General features: G+C 44.1%; 1 protein-coding gene and 1 long non-coding RNA gene across 11 annotated transcripts in view; one reads left to right on the forward strand and one right to left on the reverse strand.

Moving 5' to 3' along the window:
• Nucleotides 1–19,651, reverse strand: part of EBF1 (EBF transcription factor 1) — a 427,899-nt gene extending 408,248 nt beyond the window's left edge. For 6 of the 10 annotated variants that reach the window (XM_061424221.1, XM_061424220.1, XM_061424219.1 and 3 more), the window contains exon 1: nt 172–632. In XM_061424221.1, coding sequence (XP_061280205.1) covers nt 172–305 — 134 coding nt within the window. In that variant the 5' untranslated portion in view covers nt 306–632. Of the gene's footprint in view, nt 1–171; nt 633–5,788; nt 5,912–19,433 lie in introns of those variants that run through there. The other 4 variants (XM_061424217.1, XM_061424216.1, XM_061424214.1 and 1 more) reach the window with 2 other exon arrangements.
• Nucleotides 1,149–12,236, forward strand: LOC133251577 (uncharacterized). Its single transcript, XR_009737690.1, has 2 exons — nt 1,149–5,867; nt 9,807–12,236. It is a non-coding gene; the product is annotated as an uncharacterized LOC133251577 (long non-coding RNA).
• Nucleotides 19,652–21,477: the final 1,826 nt, after the last annotated feature.

A 21,477-nucleotide genomic window follows, 5' to 3' on the forward strand; every position in this document is an offset into this window, starting at 1 on the left:
GCAGGCAACCAAGACCTGGCGGCCGGGGAACTCGGAGCCTCGGTGGCTAGCAGAGCCCAGCCGTAGACGCAAGAGCGCGGCTCGACCCCGCGGCGGCCACTGCCGCTACCGCCGCCCGGCTCTGCTGCTCGCGGCTTGCCTCCCCGGCCGCGGTCCCCCAGCGGTACCCACCTCTGCGCCGCCGTGTTGGCGTCCAGCACCCCGGCGCCCTGCATCCACGTCCGCACCGCGTTCATGCCGCTGCCCAGCGGCTCTTCCTTCATGCTGCTTCCACTCCGTTGGATGCTTTCCTGAATCCCAAACATGAAAACAACCTTTTCTTGTGGAAAATCTCCTCCCCCTTGAAAATTTGAAAAAAAAAAAAAAAAAAGGCAAAGAAAACGCCAGCCAGAGATTTTTTTTTTTTTTTTGAGTCGATGAACTCGCGCTAGATCAAGGCGGGCTGGAAAGCAAATTTTTAAAAAATGTAAACCTTCTCTCAAAATTGAGCGATAACCCGAAACCAACAAAAAGGCCAAAATAAAAAAAATAGAGATGTGTGCTTGGCTGTTGGGGGTTGTTTGGTTGGTTAATTTTTGGTTTGGGTGCTTTTTTTTGCTTTTTTTTTTTTTTTTTTTTTTTTTTTGTAATGATCACAGGCCGGTGAAGGACAGGAGGGGCTGGAGTTTCCTTTTGTAGAGGTACCGTTCACTTGAAGAAGCAGGAAGAAAAAAAAAAAAAAACAAAACCCTGATGGCAATTTAAGAAACAATAGACTCAACTCGCGCTGCCGGCTTTGCTACTTCAAGTGTCATTTTCCACAACCAGGCAAGTTTTTCCTCTCTCTCTCTCTTTTTTTTTTTTCCTCCTTCTCTCCCAACCAAAGATGTTTCTTTCCTTTCAGCGTGTATAGATGAGGAGGACGCTGGTTGCCGTAGACAGATACACCAGAAAGGGAGAGTAGGGTGGGGGGAAGGGGGAGGGGGTAGGGAAAGACAGAAAGAGGAAAGGAGAGGAGAGGAGAGGGAGAGAGAGAGAGAGGTGCACCCTGCTAGATAGATTCTGTTTTCTCCTTGCTAAAATAGAAGTGATTTGCAGGCTTTCCCTATGGAATCCAGTTTGACTCTCCCCAGAGCTAAACACAAGCACACTAACCCCAAAGGGAGGAGGCGGGGCCCGCGCCACAAGGGTCCGCCCCCTCATTTGCATAACGTCATCCTTCCGCCTCGCCGTAGCCAATCGCGGCGCCGGAGCTTCCGGGCTCTCAGCGCAGGGCCACGCTCCCTCATTAACATCCCTCACCGGGTGGCGCAGGGGAGCCGGCCAAAGTTATTTGCAAAGTGCCGAGCGAAGGATCGTTGAGTACCCGCGTCCGAGATGGAGAGGAGCGGGGCTGAGCTGGGAAGTGCCGGGCAGAAGGGAGACAGAAGGAAGGGGAGGAGGATATTCTTCTCAGGGATTTGAGCTGGGGTCTGCATCCTGGCCATTGCAGTCCGCTTAGCATCCTCGCCGCGCTCTGAGCGCGCTCGAGGTGCACAGGCTGCGCCCTGCCAGGGTCGTGTCCTGCTCCGCTGTTCTGGGACGTCGGGGGCAAAAGTGGAGGAGACGGGAGAGCTCGGGCAGAGAAAGCAGGACGCGCATCCCAGGTGCCCACCTCTTCGCTTTGAGGAGGGGGTGGTGGGTTGGAAAAATGGGTGCGCGAGGCCGGCGCTGGGAGCTCGCGGAGGGCACTGCCTCCACGTTGGGAGGGAGGGATGGACCTTGGGCCGGGGCAAGGGAAGCGCTGTGAATCCCCAGGGAGAGGTGGACCGGGCTCTGCCCCTAGTCGGGTCTCTGAAACACTTCTCGCTGGGTCGCTAGCCTGGAGACGGCCGGCGTTAGGCACTGGCCTCACATGCTCACTTCTTTGGCGCATTCTGCGGGATAGGTAAACGGTGGACGAATGCTCTCACTGTAGATGTGCCAGGCTGCGTTTTAAATTTTGCTGGCATTCAATCCCCACCCTCTCCTCTCCGCCCCCCAAATAGATTCTTTCCTTAGTGTAACTACCAAAGCAAAAACAATGTCTCTGATGAGTTACTTGGTGTAGGGTTTCTCTCTTCCTTGTTCTTTCTGTTAAAATTGGGGGCTTGAACAAACCCTCCCCCAACTTCTGCCTCTGCGACCTGTCCAGAAAGAAAGATCTGGAGAAGAAGGGAATGAAGGGAGGGAAAGAGGAAGAAGGAAGGGAAGAAGAAATGGTCCCCTACCTCAGATCTTTCAACATATATGGTTGTGGCTGGCAAAGGAAATAGCTAGATGTTTCTGGGTAATGTGCCCCATCATTTTTTAGCAGGTTGTAACCTCTAATAAGCACATGGTGAACTTCTGTTTCATTGCTCTCAAAGGAACTCCCTGACTGCAGCCAAATCTGCTAAAGGCTCCTTCGGGGAAATTCTCTGCCAGAAATCCAGGTCCCCTTTCTGCCTGCCTTTCTTGGCCCTTTGATTTAGGGAGCTCGTGGGGTCAGTGATGGAAAAGTACATATGCCCATGTTGAATGGAATGGAGACAGGAAGAAGTTAGGCTTTGTGTTCTTCACAGAGCAGAAAAGCGAGAGCCACTTCCAAATTAGTTGAAAGACTATTTCAGGCCTGAGGATACATGGCCACTGTCTTCAACACTGCTTTATCTCTTGTGCACAAAGCCTGCCCAGTCTCATACCACTTAATTTGGACCACTTAATGTGCTGAGCTTTCTCCCTGGTACCATAACTAATGCCACTTCCTCCAAGATGCTCTTGAAGAGATCCATTTGACCCAGCAGTATCCCCACACCTTCTACCAGGCATACAGTAGATGTTCATGAGGGGTATGTTGGTGGAAACACTGGAAGGATTATAGATCTGTGAAGAGGCAAAATGGAAGGCTGGACATCCATCTCTACAGTATTTAACTGCATAATTGAAACTTGGACTGCTGAAAACTTCTCAAAATGCCAAGTTTAGGCCCAAAGGGTGTCCAGAGCCAACCCCTTCCCCTTCCTGGACCTCTCTGCCCCCTCTGCCTTCTTTCCTGCCCTGCCTTCTCTGAAGGGATCCTTCAAAGAAGGGGGACCAGGATGCAGAGGCCACCCTCCCATCCAAGAGTCCCAGTTAGCACTGGCAAAAGACAGAGACCTCCCTCTCTTTAACTTCCTGAATCTCTATTTTACACTCCAGTAAATGGTGTTCAGGACTCCAAGTGGAGTCTGGTGAAGTACAAACCCCAGTAATGAGGAACACACAATGAGGGATCAGATCACTGCCAAAGGTAACAGAGAAAGGAGAGACACAGCCACTCTGAGGACCAGGATCAGTGAGAGTAACGCAACAGATGCATTTCTGTGGTGGGGAGTGGCGGGGAGCGGGGTGGGGGGGGGTGGTCAAGCAAATCTAGACACACTCTGCAAATGATGTGTTTGTGAAGGGGCTTGAAGCTGCCTCATCCAAAAGAGAAACTGGCCCAGAGAAATTCAGGCAGCCCAGTTCCTGCCTGAGAGCCAAGAATCTCCAGGAACTACATAAGACAAAGACAACCTCCACATCTACCAGGCCTTGGGAGAAAAAGAATACTAATAAAAGGAGACAGGAAAGTTGATATGACCAAGTCCATTTGTACAGAGGTAGCAGAGGTTTCACCTGGGATGGTGAGTGTGTTTTATTTTAATCAAGCCCAGTGTATCTGGAGCTTTCCTTCTGAGTGTGCTTGTGCTTTCTCACTCAGTAATAAATGTTTAAGTAGGAAGGAAGCTAAAGAGAAGGTGGAAAAGAGACAAAGGGTGATAGAAAACTGGGAATGACTCCCAGGCCACCAGACTGGTAGCTTTTTGTAGATTTCCTCTGGTGAATACCGAACTAGCCACTGACAAGTTTAAACTTTGAAAAATATCTTAAACGCTTTTCAGTCTTCCCTCACGTAAGGTTTGCACCACCTCCAAAAAGCAAAACGTGTGTATATAGGGTAACTATATGTACTGAGGCCGTCTTCATCCTTTTTACATTGTAGTCACATCTCCAGTGGAGAGAAGAGACAAACTTGTGTGTATAGCATTGCCAGGCTTTATAGTATATTTGTGGTATGACTTTAGGGTAATTTATAAGGCCAATCACCAAACCCAGCTTATCAGCTTAATCAAAAAGGGGAGGGAGAAATTTTGTTAGAAATGCAGTTTTCCAGGCCATGTCCAGACCAACAGAATTAGGGAGAAAGAAAGTGAGGGGTGAAGAAAATGTACATGAGGAAGATACACAGCAGATCGACTTTATATGTGGATGGAGCATTTGGCAAGGTTTGGTATTTCCTCTGGAGTGATGAGTCCCTCAGAGTTTCTTCCAAGGGATGGTTGGGTGGCAGAGGTCTACATCCCCCTTCTCAGTTGCTCCTAACAGTGAACAAGGCTGCTCAGCCCCCAGGCTCTCCCTGGGCTGGGGGCAACTCAGACCCAATGAGCAAGCTCCCCTCCCCACCCCAAACTTTGATGCCTTCTCGCTCTTGGCTACCCCAGACACGTCCGGCACAGAGAGATCAATTCCACTTCCAAAAGAGCATCAGTGCCGCAGTAACTTCTGGGGAGTGCGAATAGAAACACACCTGCTCCCCAAAAGGGCAGAGATAAGATAAACACAGCCGAACTAGGACTTGGGGGACATCACTGGGAAAGAGGGAATCTTCTCTGCTCGGCCGCCCCCAGGAGGCCAGACTTGGGACCTGTCACTTTGAAAATTCCCTCATTCAGTCCCCCTTATGAAAGGTGCACGCCCGTAAGGGCTGCCTGTCATGGTAATGCCCCCTACCTTTTGGTGCTAGCCTGATCCCACTCAGAGTGAACCAGCGGGGAAAGATGCCTCTTTAAATGCTGGGAAAGATGGGGCGATGAAGGTCAAAGGTACCAAGTCCTGCCGCATGCAGCCAGCCCCAAAGGTGGTCCACCCTCAGCCTAGAGTCTCTGGCAGGGGCGTGGAGTGGCCAAGGTTCCGCCGAAAGAGGAGAGGGTTGGGAGTAAGTAGGAGCCCGAGAACCTGGGAAAGTGAGGACCTGAGTGGCACGCGACTCCGCTGTGGCCCCAGAGCTGCACCCAGAAGCCTGCAGGGTCGATTGCCGTTGCCTTTGGCAAAAACGTGACCCTTCCCTCCTAAAGACCTCTACCTGCTGCCCTCAAGGAATGCACTGGAGTAGGAGGCAGTGGTTTAACTGGAAATTCGTCTGTCCTTCCTCCTTGCTCTCAGTGCTCTGGCAAGCGGCAAAGAGAAGGGGCCATTTCCCTGGACCGTGAACCCTGATTCCTACCCCTAGGGCTGCAGAGAAAGCCCGGTTTGTTCACCCATTCCGGCTGACACTTCCAGACCCTGGGAGCATGCTTCGCCCCATAGTACAGTCAGGGAAACTGAGGACAGAGGGACAAAGTCACCCACTGAGAGCTAGGAGGTAGAAATCAGGCAAATAACACCGCTGGGACTCTGGCTTGGGAAGCTTAGTCGTCCTAGGAGGGGGGCTTGAGGCAAGGGGTTTCAATAAACCCTTCCCAGGCGAGCCTGCTGACTCTCTTGGGTCCCCTGGGGCGCCCCCAAGTAAGAAGAGATCTCATTTGTTGAAGGTTTGATGGGTACAAACTCACTGAAATCCCACAACTGACAGAGAAGGTGGGTAAAATCACCTCTATGTTACAGGTGAGAAAACTGATGCTTTGTGATTTAAATGAAACAATTTGTCCGGGGCTGCACTGCCGATAAAGCCACTGAGCGGAAATTTCTCCAGAGCCAGTACCCTGAAAATTGGATCCGAACCACTCACCCAGTGTCCTCGTTCATCTCCAGCGTTTGCCTTGGTTCTTGCCCTCCATCGTTCAAAGATCCCTTTAGCTCTCAAGCCTGTACGTATCCCAGACGACCAAGGAGCGTGGGCGCAAGATGTACCCTAAGGGCAGGTAGTAGAGAATAGAGAGGAGGATAAAGGGTTCTGAAAACCGCTAAAATGCGGACTGTATGCACATTCCCGCGGTCGAGGTCCGAGCGTCTCTGGGTGGCCAGTGACAGGGCGCGCTAGGGTCCTGCCGGCTCCAGCCCTGACTGTGCCACGTTTGCCATGAGATCTCCAGTCAGCCGCTTCTCCCCAGCTTTAGCTGAAATTTTAGAGCTCCAGGCGCACGCGAAGTCGCCTAATTGAAATAAACTAAATACAAGATTGTGTGGGGATGCCTGGGACTCCCTTCAGAGGGCAGAAATCTGGACATCTGCGGATGTGCTTTAATGGAGGAAGGCCATATAGCCTTGGAATGACCGCAGCTAAAAGCTCAAGTTATTCTGTGCAGAGAGAATACAGTTGGCGGCACTGCCAGAAAGGTCCCAGTCCAAGGCTGTCCCAGGGAGCGACCGTACCCCTCCCCTGACCCTTCCGCACAGCCCTCCAGCCCGCGGGATTGGAGTCTGATAAGGCTGGTTGATTCTCGAGTATGAATGGCCCTTGCTCCCCGCTTGGAAGGGGATTCCAGGGTGGCAGAAAGAGGCTGCCTGCTGGGCTGTTTACAAATTAGCATTCCTTCAGCAGTGCAAATCCGAAAAGAAAGAAACTGAGTCTTTCGAGGATTTGGAGCGGAAGGGAAGGAGGAGTAGGCCTGTTTGCTTAGAGGAAAGTAGAAGGGAGGAGGAGTTTTTAGCAGACAAGCTTGAGATTTCAGAGTCACAAAAAGTTTTCAGGTGTTTTCCTTAAGGGGCAATTCTCTAGATGTTTAGGTACTGTTCCGCGCTTGGAGGTCTTTGTTGGATGTGTGTGATTGTGAGTGTGCAAATGTGTTTGTACAAACGAAGAGTGGCTGCATATTGTGGGCCTGTGCCATAGGCGTGTGTGGCAGTGAGTGACATCGTGCACTTGGGTGCATGCGTGTCCATGTGCTTGAGGATTGTTGCACACAACCGTAAATACACAAGGGCATGTCTATAGTGTGTGCATGTGTCACGTGTAGACGTGTCTCGATTGTGTGCATGTGAAGAAATGTGTGTGCACACAAAAGCATCGTACACGTGTCTGAACCTGGGCTCATATGTTATTCGTGTGCCACGTGGGCATGTGAAACCCAGCAAAGCAGTCACAAAAAATCTCAGGTCCAATCAAAGGAAAGATGCAGTCAGCGTCCTACAACAAGGGAAACTGTTGCTCCTTTGGCCTGCAGGTAGCGGGGAGCTGCCCAAAAGGTGCAGGACCTGCCCCAAAGCTACAGGTTAGCCTGCAGGGAGGGTGAGGCAGGTTCCAGCTGGGGCCCATGATTTATCCGGATTGCTCGGTGATCCCTGCTGGACAGTTCTACATACTTAATTGATCCTCACAGACAGTTTCTGATTATTGACGCCGTGTGTCCTAAAGGAGACTGCTTCAGGCTACCTGCGTTAAGTATTTATTATCTTCATCAACATCATTATTTGGTGGCTGTATGTAGATGGTGCCAGATCCACAAAGATAGCCCTGCCCCGCCTCTCCGAGGCTGCCAGGGGTGCGTGGTGATCCGCAAGCGCCTGAATCTTCCCTTTACGTGGAGCCACAGCGCCACCTCGCGATCACCTCAGCGTCCTTCCCACCACTGCCACCCAAGGCAGAACCTTTTCTGTCCAGACCTCCCAAGTTACCACTTCTGGTTTTCCATTCACTTTTCATTCCTCTTTCCCTCACTAGAACGTTACACTTCACCAGAGCCTAGAGGTTTCCCAAACACACCTTTGCCACAGCATCTTTATACAGGAGCAGAATGCCTACACCCCTCTCCACCTGGAGAAGCTCCTCTCCCCTTGCAATCACCGGCTCAGATTAACCTCTTTCGCAAAAGCTTTCCAAACCCATTCTATAAGCAGTCACTCACACCGTTCCCTGGCTCGCCTAATGCTCATATCACACTGGACAGGAAATATCGTTTAAATATCTCCCCCTCCTTCCTAATCAGGGAGCTCCCCAATAATGTCTACTGTCGTGTATAGCAACGACAATAACAAAAATAGCAATAAAAATTAGTACATGCTGAGCACATGGAGCATCTTATGCAGTGTACTGTTCTAAAACACTTGACTTTCATTATCTCATTTAATTTACCCATGAAAACCGTGAAGTAAGCATCAATATAATTTCCCAGTTTGCAGATGAAGCTGGAGCTCCTGTCCATGCTCGCATTGCAGAGCCTAACCCAAGTTCTTTGGTCTAAGGCCAGAACCCACTTTTCTTAACCTCTGTGCCTTGCATATGTATTCAGTTCTATATCCACAGGCTTTAAGACAGGGCTAAGCACAGAGTGGGCATTCACATATTTATGAATAAAGGAACCAATGCCAATTTAAATTCTTTCCTCTCCCAGAGAGTTGGATTAGAAAAACATTGCAATTATCAAACACTTTGGTTGAAATATTACCACAATGATTTATCCCCAAAGAGGATTCCCACTCCTAACTAGCTAGCGACCTTGGTCAAGTCATTTCATCCTCAATTTCCTCATTTGTAAAAGCGGGTTTGCTGTGAGGAATAAGTGAGGGAAAAATGTAAAGTATTTGATACAGCCCCTTGTACTGTAGTCATTACCCAATAAAAATTTGCTATTAATATAATTAGTAATGATAGTTTAGAAAACTAAAGCACAAAACACAAAATTGATTTGCCCCTAGTCACAGAGAATTCATGGTACCTCTGTATAAAATTATCTCACTATTATATCTTCATTTCCATCTTGAACATAAAATATGTAATAAAATATGTTTGGTTTATTGTGGTTGGGGTGTTAATGTTAACCGTGCTCTGTTATAAAATTTTAAGGGGCAGGAGGGAAAAATATAATTAAACAGTAAATCAGCAGCCTTTGACTCTTACCCTTTCCTTTTGCTTTGTAGATTTTTACCAAGAAGGATTTAAAGAAAGACTATAAAAGTGCTTATTTTTCTGGAAAGTACAAAACTCTTATATTTTAATTTAGGGGACATTCTGAGCTAGTTTTTTTCCCCCACTTGAAACACTCTGTTGCTAGTAACACACTAAAAGTTTAAAAATATGTAAGCAAATAGTTGTACCCAAATAAAAGAAACAAATGAGAGCCTTTAAACATATTCCAGACCTTCCAACATTTCCCAGAAAGGCTGTTTTAAAGGTTCAAAATCTCTTTTAGAGGGACCTGTTAAACAATTACTCTTATTAGCAATTTAAGTGAATATGAACTTTACTGTCTGACCAGGCTCTAACTTTCCTACTGTCGTATTATTTTAGAAAGACTCTACTGACTGGTATAATCATATCATAAAGAAGGAATTTCTCCTTAAAGAAATGAGTCTAATAAAAATCCACACAAGGCATGGATGTGTCTCCCCACTTAGATGGCCCACAATGCATTTCTAGAAACTTCATCCCAGCCCCACATTTAGTTTAGTTCAATTTGTACCTGTTTCCCATTCTATGCAAGAGTAATAAAGATGGAGTCAGGAAATTTTACCTGCCACAAATTAATGTGTTAAGAGTTTTTCTTGTGCAGCTGAGAGAGATTTTATTACTCCGATTGATGATGTAAGACACTGGCTTTTTGATAGCTGGGCTGGGTAGGGGACCTGTTTCATTTTCTTCTTTTTTTCATTCCTAATATGTTAGCTGTTACAGATGCTCACCAAAATTATGATTCTTCTTCTTCCAGGTGCATGGTAAGATTAAAGCATGCTGATCCTTCTGCATTTAGATGGGACCTTGTAATTTGCTTTGACAAATGAGGAATTAGCAGAAGTAGTATGTGTTATTTATAGGCAGAAGCTTTAAGCCCCAGTGTGCAATTCACCAAACCCCCTTTCCCTTGTCACAGCTGCTGGCCACCCCCAGATGGAGTTTCACTCGGCCTGCCACTCTTTGCAAAGATAATGTGGAGTGAAGAGCCCTCCAATCCACAGTGGACTTCTAACATGAATAGGAAATAATCTTTTGTCACTGTAAGTCCCAGGGATTTTTTACTGCGGCATAATTGAGCCTCTCCTGACTAGTATGCCTAGGAAGGTAAACTTATCTTTTTCTTTTTGTGGACAATATTAAAATTCTTCTCCTAGGATGAAAAGTAGACTTCCACATCTAATAGAATAACCAGGTAATGAAATCATTCAACCAGAAATCAGAATCTTATTTTCTTATTCAATTTATACATTTCCTGTGGATCAAAACATCATTCATTTGGGAAACTCAGAAATTAGGAAAACAACTGAATTTTAGATACGCAGAAAAGGAATCTCAAAATCATTGCTGTACCTTGATAAGGATTTTCAGTAGATTTTTCTTCCATAATGCAATATTTAACTGCAGATATACAATGAAGGGAATTTTATAGGTTTTGATTAGAAGAGTTTTTAATAGGAGTTATATGAGGAACAGAGAAACATTTCTTCCTCCATTGTGTTCATCTCTCTAATTTCAGGTTGAGGAAACAGCAAAAATAATTGACTTATCAACTTGTGTAAGGAACATGATCTAGGGCAAATCAATTAAACTTTCCAGATCTTATTTCCTTCATTTGGAAAATAAGACCATCTTTAGGATGCCATCCAGTTCTATTAAACTAGAACTCCAAGATACTTGACTGATTTGAGTTTCAAGAATCCATGCTACAGTAGTACAAGAATCTTCCTGTGTTTCTATCTTCAGCACTGTTTTGTGAGACATTTGTGATTTTTCTCATACTGATCCCTAACTTAAAGCTACTGCTTCTTAAGCCAGATAGTGCTTCTTCTGTTTAACTTCACATTTTTTTATTGTAGGAATCTGCTAGAAAATTGGACCATATAGATTTGGAGTTATGTAAAATACTCTGTAATTTTCTAGCCAGGAGGAAAATTTTGGTTTTTATTATTGGAGAACTATTCTTTCAGAACTATTTTATTATTGGAGAACTATGCACAGATCACCTAAGGAAATTTCCTGTTAATTTTCATGAAATTTTTGTGAGAAAATATTGATGGTGTAACAAGTGCTGTAGGGTGAAATCATTTACTATCTGTTCTTCATCCTCAGTGTGGCATGACTGATTGCCAGAAGCAATACTATTACTTCCTTTGGATCATAGTTTACAATTGACAAGGTTTCACATGAGTTATTACCTTGACTCCTCTCAACAAACCATGCAAGTGACATTTCTCCAACATTTCACAAGGGAGGAGCTGAGGTTGAGATGTGCCCTTGCCCCGAGGCTAGTAAGAAACCAAATTTGGCTGTAACCCAAGAGCCACAGCTGCCCATGAAATTAAAAAAACTGTCTACAACTGTACCAGGGAATACAAAGTGTTGAAACCAACCAGGCCACAGGGCATTCCTTTACAGAAAGATGGAGGATGTTTTCTGTTACACACATTATTGCTGTCAGCTAACTCCTGGCTTCTCTTTCCTCCGGGCACCCCCCAAAATTACAGTCCTCTCCTTGTAGTTAAGTGTGGTCATCTGACCTACTTGAGCCAGAGCATTTGCTTAGAAGTGAGAGGACCCTCAGTAGTCGCTCCCCTCAACCAGAGGTATTATCAAGGATAGATCCATCAGTTGGTATCCTGCAGTCATGATCACAGTGAGCAGAGGTCTTTGCCAAAGCCCAACAGATTTAATGAGAGCATGTGGTTTAAGCCACTGGGGATTTGGGGTTTGTTGGTTATTGCAGCTTAGCTTAGTCTGCCCTGACTGGTTCAGTTTTCTAACTCAAATATAAGTCTTTTGCAAAAAAAAAACAAAAAACAAAAAAACTATCTCTGTGGGGTGGCCTCTTGTAAACTTGAGTCACATACAGTTAGCCCTCTGTATCCCCACATTCTGGATCCAAGGTTGGTTGAATCCCCTGAATGTGGAACCTGTGGATAGGATGGCCGAATGGACTATCCCACCTTTTATAAGGGACTCAAGCATCCTTGGATTTTGTTATCTGTGGGTCATGGAAACAATCCCCCTTGGATACCAAGGGATGAATGAACACATACCTTTTAAAAAGAAAATAGAGTCCTGGATCCCCCATGTTTTTATTTAAATTAATTTTACTATCTTACTTAAATATGCACAAGCATAACACTAGGGATAAATTCTGTATGCACGTGGCACAAACAACTATGAAACCAAATTACAAAAATAATGAAAAAGAAAAGCACCCCAAAAGCAAAGATTTATAAAGAAACAATAAAAAAAAGTCTGGAAACACTGTTTTGTGGGAACTGAATTCCCACACAAATGTCAAGATGCTTCTGAGTTCAATAAAGTAGGTTCTGTATAATTATGTCTTGTGTAATGCCTCAATTCTTCTACCATTTTTCTCTTTTTCAGAACCACCACCAAGCATTCCTTAATTCATGTGGTATAGGAAAAGCTTAAAGCAGTTATTTCAGTATCAAATCCACTTCTGTCCCTTTCTTCCCAGCTTATGACAATAAAGCATTACTGTTGGCACCCAATAAACATAAACTAAAATGTGAGACTGGAAGTTTTATGTCAGTACTCAGTTTTATAGAAATTACTCAGATAAGTCTGACTGTGCTTGACTTTTTAGTATTACCACTGAAATGAAAGCCATGAGCTTTTAAATTCCTATCAAAGTCTAAGAAACTCCCCATTCTCCAAAATATCTTATATGCCACTGAACAGTACACTGAAAAATAGCTGAACCGGTAAATGTTATGTATATTTTACCATGGTTTTAAAAAGCTTTTTTCAGAGAGAATAGCGCAAGTTTCAGAGCAAGATATCCTGACTCTCAAATCCCCACTCCCACTATCTTGATACCGGGTGACCTTGAAGCAAGTTGCTTAACCTCTCTGAACCTCAGGTACTTCATCCACAAAGGAATACTATACTTATTAAACAGTTGTTTTGAGGAACAAAGAAAATAGAGTAATTGAAGAGTCTCACACAGCACTAGTCTGTGTAGAACTGCTATAGGTTCCCTCCTGGGCCATTGCTAAGACTGCACATCTCTCCTTCCCGAGCAGCTACGTATTGTCTCTGACTTGAGCTCTGGCCAATGAAATGCAGGTTGAATTGATGGACGCCATTTTCAAATACAGCTTATAAAAACCTCCCACAGAACCTTCCACTCCTCTTCCCTCTTCTATAAGCTGAATCAGAGAATCTGAGACAAGATTCCAAAGCTCTAAGGCAGGGCTTAACAAACTTTTTCTGTGAAGTGTTGAGAGTTCATATTTTCAGGTTCATGGGCTCTGCTCCCTCTGTCCCAGGTACTCACTGTCGTTGTAGCATGAGAACAGCTAAAAAGCTCAAATACATATGAATGGATGTGACTGAGTTCCAATAAAACTTTATTTCCAAAAAATGAAATGACAGAAACAGTATTTGACCCATAAGCCAAGTTTGCTGACCCCTGCTCTAGGATGAAAGGAATCTGGGTTCCTAAAACTGTCTGAAGAAACACACTTTAGTACAAGCAAGAAATAACCTTCTCTTACGTCAACTCATAAGGGATTTTAGGGTTGTGTCGGTGTTAGCCTACTCTGACATTTTTAGAGGATGTCATGGAAAGGATGTGACCACCTGCTGACCCTCGAGCTGAACCAGGGCAATCAGAGGCTCCTCACCCACTCGCCGGTCCTTGAAACATTTGCCCTCCATTCCCACAGTGAAAACTGTCTTCAAGGACAAGGCCTTGAGTCAGCAGTGTGTTGTTGAGACCACCTGGATGGGATAGGTGACTGAATCCCATTAAGGTTTCCACCCAAACCTTTTAGGATTCCAACAGGCAGGTGCAGAGATCTGCTCATCTTGCAGCCACCCAAGACAAGACTCATATTAAGTTCTGCTTATCAAACCTGCCACCTGCCAGTCTGGAGTGGTCTGCCTCTTTCTTCAGTCTCTCCTTGCCCTCCATGTACAGTGGCCAGTTTCCAATTCACCCTGGAAGCTCCTTAGGTTTTGGTTTTGTTTTTTTAAATTTTGGGCCACATCTCATGGCATGCGGTTCCTTAGTTCCCCGACCAGGGATTGAACTCATGTCCCCTGCAGGAGAAGGTGGAGTCTTAACCACTGGACTATTGGGGAAGTCCTGCTCCTGGTGTTTTAAACCAACAGATATCATACCCAACCACATAAATTCCTCTTCTGCCCTACATTCCTTTGAAAACAGGGACTGTGGGTTATTCATCTGTCACAAAGACATCCCAATACATGTTAATGAAACAAATAAAACACCATTAAATAGAAAATCATGTGCATGGGGATTAATGAGTACAACAGCTATGATTTTCTAACCCATCTCTGTCCCCTCTCTCCAACCCATCACCCTATTCCTAGACACATATCTGGGTTGTTTGTGCCCCATCCAGGTAACCAGAGACAACATTTGGGAGACAGTTTGCTTGCATGAAGTAAACAGAGCTTGCTTAATTGGTTCATTTTATGTGAACAGTTTGCTCCCTCTTATAATAAATAACCCCCTGGAACATATTACAAAGTCAGCTTTCAGTTGTAGCTCAGCTACGATGTACTAGCCCATTGATAGCCTATCACCTACAGCCATGGCTATACCATCACTGCAGTTTGGTACTTTTACCCCTAACTATAGTCGGGGAGCCTGAGACCTCAAGAGTTTAAAAAAACTTTCCCAAAATCCTATGCTGGCCACACCAGAAACCCCCAGATAAGCGAGTCTCAGACTTAGTGCTGCCCAAAACTGGATTCTGAAACTTCTGGAAATTCACCCAACTTCCCTACTTGAAATGTATTTGTTGGGGAACAATTAACCTTAGGATGAGTAATTTGTCACCACTCTGTGTGAGTTTCAAATTTTCCCATTACAAGAGGAAAATGAGAAAAATATGTCCTAGATAACAGAGAAAAATGCTTCATTGCCTTAATTGCCTTTCTATTTCAATCAAGGAAGGCATTTAATTATTTCTGAACTACATTCAAAACTCTCTCTTAAGAATATTAGTCTCCCCAGGTGAGTTAACCAAATCTGTGCAAAACATATCTCGTGTCTGAATATTAATATCAAACATTTATTGAGCACTTTTTATATATTCCAATGACTTAATTCCTTCCACTTAATGATCTCATTTTTTTCCTCAGAGCAAGTCCATGAGGTGAAAACATTTCTTATTCTTCCCTGATAAGTGAGGAAACTGAGGCAGAAAACTGAGACAGCATTTGTGTTAAGTGGTGAATCCATGTTCAATCCCAGGCCCCGACCCTTGGGCCACACTGCCCCTCCCTCACTCTGCCTCACTGACTCTGTGCGTTCCCCTCTAGATCTCAATTTCTGAGTAAATGTGCAAAAATCAGTGTGGAAGAGTCACCCATCGTGGTCTGTGTCAGCAACTCAAGGGTCATCTGGAACTTGAGGTGGGTCATCTAGAGGACATGGAGTCAGAAAGGGCTGAGTCCACCTGGCTTCTTGCACAAGGAAGGAAGCCCCAGACATTTCACACCACTGCCCTGGGCCCTGGAAAGACCCCACAACCTGCATTCAGGGCCCAGCTCTGACTTCATCATCGCTGCTGGAACCTGCAGGAAAAGGAAATAACTTTTCTATGATATGTACATAAGGCCATTATTATCTTACTTTTAAAAAAATGGAAAACAATCAACTCACCCTGCTGCTGTGCTCAGTCTTATCTGACTCTTTGCAACCCCATGGACTGTAGCCCACCAGGCCCCTCTGTTCGTGACATTTTTCAGGCAAGAATACTGGAGCAGGTTGTCATTTTCTACTCCAAGGGCTCTTCCCAACCCAGGGATCAAACCCATTTCTCTTGTGTCTCCTGCACTGGCAAACAGATTCTTTAACACTGTACCATCTGGGAAGCCCAATCAACTCACTGTTTAGAGGCCACAACTGAATGGCATGAACACATGTGTTGTATAAGTAAGAAAAAGAAAATATTTTTTTCTGTGATGGACTGTGCCCTTCAAAATGTACTATAAAACAGAATAAAGACTGAATTTTGAAATCTGTGGGCCACATCAGTAGGAAAGTTGACACTGGCAATTTTCACAAGGATTTTAAACTTTACAATATGATAAGCATAGGACAATGAGTACACTTATGTCCTCAGAACAAATGCTTTATAATTTGGGTTAATTTTTTTTTAGTCTTCACAGTAATCTTAATTTCAATAACATGGATATTCTTAAACATGTTAATGAAAATATTCTATTTCATTAACTGTGCATATAAGTATGTAGAAGAAAACTGATATTTTTAAAATGTAAAATGGCTTGTATTCCTAATAAATAAGAGCAACTATTGATTTCTCAATTGTGTGTCTTTAAAGGCTTCTATTCTTAAGTCTGATCATTTGCACAGATGAATCTATCTTCTCTCCAGTAAATATGTTAACACTTAAATAGACCATATATGCTCAGCTTCTTGTATTAAGACTTGTGGAAGTCATAGACCCTTGAGACATGCAAGCAGTTGTCTAGTAAAGATTTGAACCATATTCTTGAGCAGCTGGAATTACGTAAGAAGTCTAAACAAAGTGCATGTTCCCTTGTGCTGGTCCGCAGCCATGTGTATAGCACTTCCAAGCATTTAAGCACCCAGATTCCACTATGTTCTGGGGACCCCATGCCAACTTGGACACGTTTAAGGATATGAGAGACTAAAAACACCACCACTGAGCTTCCAGTTTCCACTCACAGCAGCTACATCATTCAGATCACTCCCCGCTGCACACACACACCCTGCACACATTGGTTTCAAAACTGCCAACAGCTCCTGAAAATGACTGAGGAGCCCAAACAGCAGTCAGGAGTCCCCAGGCAAATTTTTGGAGAAAGCAGAGAGATAAGTAGAATTTTGGAAGCACTTATCCTGCAAGCATTTCCGGTTATTGTTGACTCAGGCTTCTGCTCAGGGACTACATGGGGAGAGGGGCCACAAACGTCAGGGCACAAAGCCCACGGGAGGTGTGCCCTTTAAGTTGGGGTTTCAAAAAGCTTTAAAAAAAAAAAAAAAGATAAAAAGCTGTATTTTCAACGTCAGAGCAAAGTTAGTGGAAACCTCTCTCTCCCTCCCCTAAACTGGGGGCCTTTGGGACCCAGACTCTGCCTCAGGAAGACTGACCTCCAGGAACTCACAACCTGAGTTGGCTGTTTAGTTGCTCAGTCATGTCCGACTCGTTACAACTCTGTGGACTGTAGCCTTCCAGGCTCCCCTGTCCATGGAATTTTCCAGGCAAGAATACTGGAGTGGATTGCCATTTCCTTCTCCAGGGGATCTTCCCAATCCAGGAATCATACCCATGTCTCCTGAACTGGCAGGCGTGTTCTTTACCACTGAGACACCTGGTAAGCTGGCTAAGGAATCTCAAACTGTGAAAATGGTTTAAGGCAACACCCAAGTGGGAGTGAACCCAAAGCTTCTCCCCGGGCAGGAGCACCTGTGCCAGGCTGTGCTTCTCCCTACCAGTAACTTTACAAAAGCAAAGGAGGCCAGCACTCAAAGGCTAGCAGGCACAGAAAGAAGCACCATTCCACTGTGAGATCTAGAAGAAACAAAAGGAAGCAGAAAAGCAGAAACACAGCTCCACTCTCCTCAAACATGCACTCTCCTCAAACAGGCTAAAACACCACCTTCATTACGAAGCTTAAAGAAATAAATGACAAACTTGAAAATACCTGCAGAAAACAGGCATACCATAGGAAACAGATTATGTTATAGGAAACTATCGAATTTGTCATAGTAAACTGGAAACAGAAATGAACAGAGCTGTTGTAAACAAATATTAAAATAACCAGTGTTAAAAATGCAGGGAATGGACACAGGAACATTCCTCTAGTGCAAATACATTTGGGCTGAAGATCCTTCCTGTCTGGAAAGAACATCCCCCAGACATCCATCTTGGATGATTCAGGTCCTTCAATGTATTCTCAAAGGTCCCCTTCTCAATGAATCCCACACTGATCACAACAGCCATCTTCCCTCTTCCCCACACATTTAGACTCTGAATCACCTTCTTTAAAGCATTTACCAACTTCTGACATAAATATTTCCTTCATTTACTCTGCTCATAGTATACATTATGCCCCTTACCAATAGATCATATGCTCCATGAAGCCAGCACTGTTTGCTTGTTTTTAGTTCACTGAGGTTTCCGAGATGCAAAAATACTATAAAAAACATCTGACACACAACAAAAATTAGCTGAGTGAGTGGTGTAGAGCACCTCCCTATTCTAGAAACAGTATCTTTATTAATTTAAGTCAAGTGAAGTGAAGTCGCTCAGTCCGACTCTTTGCGACCCCATGGACTGTAGCCTACCAGGCTCCTCTGTCCATGGGATTTTCCAGGCAAGAGTACTGGAATGGGTTGCCATTTAACCTTAGCCCAAATGCTGCTCTGTGGCAGCTACAGCACAACACCCACTCACCTTGATGTCAATGCCACCAGTACTTAATGTACAGCCTTTTCCTCCCTTCACCCAGCTCTGTCTTCCCCCACCAACCCTCTTGCACACTATAAAGCACAATTATATTTCTCTCTTCAGAAAAGATGAGCCTAGATTTATGGGTCCTATTTTCTAACCAACTGAGTCTCAATTAGACTCTGTCAATCCCTGAGCTTGCATTAGAGCCAGCACTCAAAATACTAGAGCTGAGGGCAGAGCAAGAGAGGCAAGTTTGCAGAGAAGATTAAAAAAAAAAAAAAAAATCAGTGAATGAGTTTAACATTAGATTTGGATAAAATATAGTGAGAATTAATGAACTCATTAATTAGATATATTTTAGTTATAAAACTACCTAGTTTTACATGTAAATTATAAAATATAAATATATGTTAAAAATAAATTAGAATAAACTATCAAGCATGAAACATGGAGTAGAAAAAAAATTAAAAGAGAGTAAGACATAAGGAGGGTATAGTGAGAGAGCTAACATGCATCTGATTAAGTCATAAAAAGAGAGGATGAGGCAGAAGAAATGGGTGAAAAGAAAATGGCTGAGAATTTTCCAGAACTGAAGAAACGCATTCATCTATGGATCAAAGAGATCCAAGAAACCCCATGCAAATAAATAAAAATAAATTGCTAACAAAGTAGATCCTAAAAGTTATCACAAGGTGAAAAAAACTGTCACTGAAGTGATGGACTAAACATGGTAATCATTTTGCATCATACATGAATGCCAGGTCATCATGCTGTATGTCAAATATATCTCAATAAAATCAAAAATATAAATAAAACAAAAATTTGCAACTAGATTCATGACAGTAAAATTACAAAAAATAACAAAGGTGAAGAGAAAAATTCTAAGAGTAAAAAAGACCTTCAAAGACTGGCAGTTAGACTGACCTCTAACCAACAGTCAACTGTTTTCTCAGTAGTAATGAAGGAAGGCATTTTTCTGTTTTTCCTTTACTTATTTCACTAAGCATAATACTCTCTAGGTCCATCTGTGTTGCTGCAAATGCTAAATTTTCATTTTTTGTAGCTAAGTAATATACCATTGTATATATACATACCACATCTTCGTGATCCATTCATCTGTTGATGGACACTTTCATATCTTGCTTTCATATCTTGACTGATGTAAACAATGTTGAAGATTGGGATGCATGTATCTTTTTGAATTGGTGTTTTCATTTGCTTTGGATATATACCCAGCAGTGGAATTGCTGGGTCACATGGTAGGTCGATTTTGAGTTTTTTGAGGAACCTCCATACTGTTTTCCATAGTAACTTCACCAATTTCGAGTCCCACCAACTGCCTACTAGGGTTCCTTTTGCTCCACATCCTTGCCAACATGTGGAACCTAAAAAATAAAACAAACCAATGTATATAACAAAACAGAAGCAGGCTGACAGATACAGAGAGCAAACTAGTGGGTACCAGTGGGAAGAGGGAAGGGGAGAGGGGAGAGATAGGGGTTGAGGATTAAGACAAGTTACTATATATAAAGTAAACAACAAGGATATATTTCACAGCACAGGGAAATACAGCCACTATTTTGTAATGACTTTAAATGGAGTATGATCTATAAAAGTACTGAGTCACTACGCGGTTGCTGGGACACAACCGGCAGGCATGCAAGGCCCGTACTTGCCCAGGTCTGAGATGGAAGAGCCAGGAGACCACGAGAGAGACATAAATGATTTATTAAATAGCGCAGGGGTCCCCAAATCCAGGCCGAGGACTCATAGGAACCAGGCCGAACAGCAGGAGATAAGCAGCGATCTGCCGCTCCCCATCCCCCCGACTCCTCTCAATCATCCCCGCTCTCCCACCCCAGTCCATGGAAAAACTGTGTTCCAGGAAATCAGTCCCAGGTGCCAAAAAGGTTGGGGGCCACTGAGATAGGGGATCTTACGCATCCAAAGCAAAAGGATCGTGGAGCCACACCGCATAATGGCAGACAGCAGGCAAAACATAGGAACAAGCTTCGCTACGCAGAAGAGAATAATGCTGCCATTTGCAGCGGGAAGTGACGTCAGGCTGGTTCATCAGTTACCAAAGAAACCGGCACCTGGGTTACATTCGATTTAGCTCCTCACATTAACAATCACCAGGCCAGTTCCCTTTCATAAGCTAGCAGGTGGAACTGTTTTGGCTTAAGGGTTAGAACGGTCACTAGCTGGAGCTGGGGGCAATATATAAACTAATGTCAGTTCAGTTCAGTCGCTCAGTCATGTCCGACTCTTTGCCACCCCATGAATCGCAGCACGCCAGGCCTCTCTGTCCATCACCAACTCCCAGAATTCACTCAGACTCAGGTCCATCGAGTCAGTGATGCCATCCAGCCATCTCATCCTCTGTCGTCCCCTTCTCCTCCTGCCCCCAATCCCTCCCAGCATCAGAGCCTTTTCCAATGAGTCAACTCTTCACATGAGGTGGCCAAAGTACTGGAGTTTCAGCTTTAGCATCATTCCTTCCAAAGAAACCCCAGGGCTGATCTCCTTCAGAAAGGACTGGTTGGATCTCCTTGCAGTCCAAGGGACTCTCAAGAGTCTTCTCCAACACCACAGTTCAAAAGCAATGGACATGAACTTGGGCAAACTCTTGGAGATGGTGAGGGACAGGGAAACCTGGCCTGCTGCAGTCCATGTAGTCTTGAAAAGCAGGATACGACTTGGCAACTCAACAACAACAAATCAACTACACGTCAGTTAAAATTTTAATTATTTTTTTAAAAGACAATGGTCTGGCATATCAAAAGGAAATAACTGCCACCATAAAATTCTACTAATACACCCCATGAAAGACAATTTAAACCTGAATTTTTCACCATCAGATTCTCACTATAGGAGCTCTGTTGATATGCTTCAGGCAGAAAGACAGTGATTAAAAAAAAAAAAAATTGATACAAGATGCAAAGAAAGTTTGTGGAACCAAGAAAGTAGAGAATGTGGTTAAATAAAATAAGTACCAGCTGTACAAAATGGTAATGAAGATTTCTACTGGGGGTAAAATGAGATTGGCAAAGTATTAGACAACAAAAGCATAAGACTTGGAGGTGGGGAAATGAAGAAATGATAAAAAGGTCCTTGTTGGTAGTTTTTTATGTTCAT

Source organism: Bos javanicus, chromosome 7, assembly GCF_032452875.1.
Source record: "Bos javanicus breed banteng chromosome 7, ARS-OSU_banteng_1.0, whole genome shotgun sequence".
NCBI classification, from domain to species: Eukaryota; Metazoa; Chordata; class Mammalia; order Artiodactyla; family Bovidae; genus Bos; species Bos javanicus.